The sequence below is a fragment of the Argentina silus genome (genome assembly GCF_951799395.1).
Source record: "Argentina silus genome assembly, chromosome: 4".
In the NCBI taxonomy this organism is placed as follows: domain Eukaryota; kingdom Metazoa; phylum Chordata; class Actinopteri; order Argentiniformes; family Argentinidae; genus Argentina; species Argentina silus.
Genome location: NC_139658.1, coordinates 17,568,692 through 17,573,691, shown reverse-complemented (window position 1 = coordinate 17,573,691; position 5,000 = coordinate 17,568,692). Strand labels below are relative to the sequence as shown.

General features: G+C 47.9%; 1 protein-coding gene across 3 annotated transcripts in view; it reads right to left on the bottom strand.

The window, feature by feature from the left end:
- The window catches only part of tfeb (transcription factor EB), a 32,565-nt gene that overhangs the window by 3,836 nt on the left and 23,729 nt on the right, over window positions 1-5,000 (bottom strand). For all 3 annotated transcript variants that reach the window (XM_083668605.1, XM_083668606.1, XM_083668607.1), the window contains exons 8-11: window positions 1,484-1,601; window positions 948-998; window positions 212-287; window positions 1-17 (exon numbers count right to left, since the gene is read on the bottom strand). The exon at window positions 1-17 is cut by the window's left edge and continues 131 nt beyond it. In XM_083668605.1, the coding sequence (XP_083524731.1) occupies window positions 1-17; window positions 212-287; window positions 948-998; window positions 1,484-1,601 (262 nt within the window). The remainder of the gene's footprint in view (window positions 18-211; window positions 288-947; window positions 999-1,483; window positions 1,602-5,000) is intronic.

Below are 5,000 nucleotides of genomic sequence, written 5' to 3'. Positions count from 1 at the left end.
TGTTCCAGCGCACGTCCCTGCAACGCACAACAACATCACAATGCTCAACTTCTAAAACATCTGCCGTTTCTCTCTGCCTCTCAGTATCTCACAAAGCACGCTGGAACACATGCATGCACACACAAGCGGGCGTACAGACACACACACACACACACACACACACACACACACACAGACACAGACACACGCACGCAACCGCGAGGTGACTCACAGGTCATTGGTTTTGGGGATCATGGTGCCAAGCTCTTTGATGCGGTCATTGATGTTGAACCTCCTCCTTCTCTCGACTAAACGACAGGAAAGAGGGAACAGAGGAGAGGAGAGGAGAGGAGAGGAGAGGAGAGGAGAGGAGAGGAGAGGAGAGGAGAGAAAACATTGTAATATGAATGTCAACAGTCAAATCAACATCACAAGGACTTGTGAACACACGCGAACAACTACGTGAGGGGACGTAAAGTGACGAGTCTGTGATTGTTATTGCTCCCGTAGATTTGGAGTATAGTACCCATAATAAACACATATAGATCAGTGAACTGCAGTCAGGGAGGTTATAAAGAGGCAAGAGTCCGTGTAGGGACTGTGAGTGTCCCAAGCCCACAGTCACAGTCACAGGCAATTACACTTTAGTGCCAGAGCAGCAGAAAGTAGCAGGTTAACCATCCACCCACTGTGTCAGCTGAATTACCCCAGCAGTGTGTGTGTGTGTGTGTGTGTGTGTGTGTGTGTGTGTGTGTGTGTGTGTGTGTGGATGGAGGGGGGAAGGGGGGAGTGTACTTTAAACAGAGAGGGGCAGTAAAATAGAGAGGGATGCGGAAAAAGCGCTCACTCAGGTTGTGTGTGTGTGTGTGTGTGTGTGTGTGTGTGTGTGTGTGTGTGTGTGAAAGAGAGAGAGAGAGGGCAGGGGGAATGGAGAGAAAGGAGAAAGTGAGAAAGAGAAGTGTACGTACTCAGGTTGTGGTTGTCTTTCTTCTGTCTCTCCTTGGCCATCGCACGGGCTTCTGCATCTTGGCAAAAACAAAAAGCAATCAAGCCAACACTACCCCAACACTCACCTATTACCCAATCAACTGGACCACTAGGAACATGGAGGAGAGAAGGGTCTGCATTTTTGTAGAATTCAAACGATTGCCTTCGACTGGCTGAGATGAATTTCTATAGAACACCACTAGAGGGTGCCATACCTGAGCAGGCTGCTGCTCACATGTACACTTTTTAAAAAAAACTCCCTATTGAAAAATTACTGGGGATTTTACATTGGAACCAGTAAGGTTGGGGGGTTTTGACAGCAGCGCTTCTCTTCTCTATTGTCTCAGACTGAGGTTGTGATTGGTTGCCATGTCTTGGCCTGAGGTTGTGATTGGTTGCCATGTCTTGGCCTGAGGTTGTGATTGGTTGCCATGTCTCTGCCTGAGGTCGAGATTGAGGTTGTTGTGTCTCTGTCATTGACTGGTGTGTCTCTGCATGTGGCTGTGATTGATCCTACCTGACATTTCTCGTTTGACAGCCAGGTTGGCGGGACAGGAGTTGCTGGTCATGGCAAGGGCTGGGCCCGTCATCCCTGGACCTGTATACACATCCAGATGACTGCTGGACAGAGGGAGCTTGGGAGGACACACAAACACACAAACACACACACACACCAATTACAATGAAATATGAGTACAAAGGACCAGAATTTTCTAAATGGTTGAACCTTTGAGTCCCCTCTTCAAACCCAATCTTCTCATAATCTGGAATCTCCATACAGACTGACACACGCAAACAACATTAGAGGTCATTCCACACATTCTTTCCATTCTGTGCCACAGAGTCCCTTCTCCTTGGGAATGAGATCATGTTCAGAAAAAAATATCAAAGTATTGTTTAAAGGGGTTAAGTGTCCATGCTTATGCTTCAGATTAATCTTAAGTTAAGCACTCAACAAATGACCAGTAAGTTCCTCCGCCATCACAGTTCAGTAAACACAGCAGGTCATATAACCTTTTTTTTTTTTTTTTTATGGCCATGAAATGATGATGCAAACACATCTTGCAGAGCTGTTGAATATAAAACAGTCAACAAATCATTTCTGAAAGTCAGCCAACTTTCAGGGCAGCTTGACCATCTCCAAAACTATTTGCTACGAACACAGAGCAAAAGATTCGAACAAAAAACAACATCTTGGAATCAAGGTCGATGCCGTACACTTCTTCCTCAGAGGTCTTCATCTGTGACATTTGGCTTCATTCGTGGGCCTTTCTGAGAACCACAGTTTCACAGCGTGTTAAATATAACCTTGGACGGTCTTGAAAACAAGATTCAGAGCTAATTTGGGTTTATTTCTCCAGAGATCCACCTCGTTTGCCCCCTAAAGAGAGTGGCTGAGGCTGTGAGGCTTGGCGTTGTCGGCCCCTCCTGAATATACTGTTTTTATGGCTTCATATCTAGCGTAACCCTGGTTAGGAAGCTTCATAAACACACAGGGCATCTTTAGTGGATAGCTGTATAAGAGCTGACAACAGTCAGATAACAGGTATAATATCACACCTGGGTTAGGCCTCAGAGAGAGAAATGATTGACTGACTATCGGCCCATCTCTCTTATGACACCCTTTAAGTCTTTATCTCAAACCTTATCTCATCACCAACCTCTGGCTGGCTTGCTGGCCGGCCGGCCGGCTAGCTAGCGATAGTGATTGGATAGCGATTTTGTAGCTGTTGCATAACAGTCACAATGGGCCAGGAATGAAGCACCCTGACGAAAGCTTTAATGCAGAAACAGGTTGATGTTGTTGTTGTTGTTTTAGTTGTTAACAATAAAGAGGCACTTCTCCCAGCTGAATATCCCTTTTACATTATGAGCCTGGACTGATAAGGGTATCTGAGGTTGGCAATAGCTCTCTTATCACTGTGACTACTGAAGAACAGCAAGGCCACACACACACACACACACACACACACACACACACACACACACACACACGGTTTTACAGTAGCATGAGCGAATGTTGACGTAGACATCAAGCAGCAGATCTCAACTAAAAGGGGGAAATGACTCCCCCCTCCTTACTATTCCTCTCCCATCCTCCCCCCTCCTCACCCTTCCTCTCCCATCCTCACCCCTACAACACACACATCAGAGAAGTCTCGTCTGCAGGCAGCTGGGGTATGAGGTGTGTGAGCCCTTCACTCTCTAACACGTCTGACTGTGTCCCCTCTCATGCATGCATGCATGCATGCATACACACAAACACACACTTCAGCACCCAATCAGCATGCATGCAAGCGTATCTATGCGTTTAATGAGAAACACTCATATACACACACACACACACACACACACACACACACACAGGCTGAGGTCAGTCATGCCTGGCATTCACTCAGTGGCGTTCCCAGCTTTCCTTAAACTCTCAGATTCCAGAGATTCCAGGGAATTTACTGCTTTAATCCATCTCAAGGATTAGCAGATGCGTTTCATTCATTAGAGGGAACTCTGTTTTAAATGAGGTAGGGAATCTCACTGTTTGACACAGTAGGGCAAGACGGAGAAAACCTCCCACGGCAGAATCCCTGGGATGAATGTGGGACAGACACACAGACACATCTGATAATAATACACATCTCAGCCATGCAGGCTGACAGACAGACAGACAGACAAGAAGAGGATGCATAGTCTGTATGAGACTGTATGAGCACACACACACTTTATTTTCTGTCCCTGCCATCCATAACTCCACACCGCTAGACTCAACTCCCTGAGGGCTGATCAATAGCCAAATCTAATCAATCTTTGTGATTAAGGATTACATAACCACACACACACACACACACACACACACACACACACACACACACACACACACCACTGAGTGAACAATCAACTAAACCAGGACCACCAAGAGATAAGCCCACAGAAGTCCATTCAATTCCACTCAGTCTCCCCTGTCTCTCTATCTCTCTCTCTCATAACGCACACGCGCACGCACACACACACACACACACACACACACGCAAACACACAAACACACACAGCAGGGAGACAGAAGAGGCCAGTGGCGACCTTCACTCTGGCACGCCATGTAATGTGCCAGAGCATTTCTCTAATGGCCGAGCGTGTCTCTGTTTGGAAGTTTGCCCAGTGATACGGCTGTGTGGCAGAGTCCTATTGCTGCAGCCAAACTCTGCTAAACTACTCTGATATCAAAGGGCTCCTCCAGCCTCCAGCTCCAGCCCCAGCCCCGGGGGCCTTAGGGCGAGGCTCATCCCATAATCAGGGACTCGAGGTTGGGAGTTAGAGCTGACCCGCCCTGCCCCAGCCATGGCCCCAGCCCCGGCCCTCAAACACCCATGGAGAGACTGGAGGGGGGGATCTAACTCTACTACACTAGTGCTGATCAAGAAGGGGGTTGCTGCAACCCCCCTCCCTCCCTCCCTCCCTCCCTCCCAAGATGCATGCGCCCACACACACAGACACACATACAGACACACACACACACACACAGACACACATACAGACACACACACAGACACACACACACCTCTTACCAGCTGGATCTGTTCCCCGTCAATCACCTCAACAATGGCATACGTCTTATTAATTTCCTTCATCCTCACTTCCTTTCTTTCTCTCTCTCTCTCTCTCTCTCTCTCTTTCTCTCTCACTCTCTCGCACCAGTCCTCCTGAGAGACTAACCTCTGCAGCATCAAACCCGTCTCTCTTCTACCTCTCCTCACTGCCAAACAACAGTGAACTTTCCCCTAACTGGACTTTCAGCCTGTTTTCCCCTCTCACAAATTACCCTCATCCCCCCATTTCCCTCCTCCTCTCCTCCTCCTCCTCTCCTCCTCCCCTCCCCTCCCCTCCTCTCCCCCTCCCTCTCGAAATGCCTTGTAAACAAGTTGAACTCTAACTGGCTGTGGTTTAATTGTTAATTCGGAGCCGTCCCTTTAAACACAAAGCGCTGTGTAGTTCTACTCTAAGATGGATTCCCTCGCACCAGAGACTTTTCTTTTAGGGAT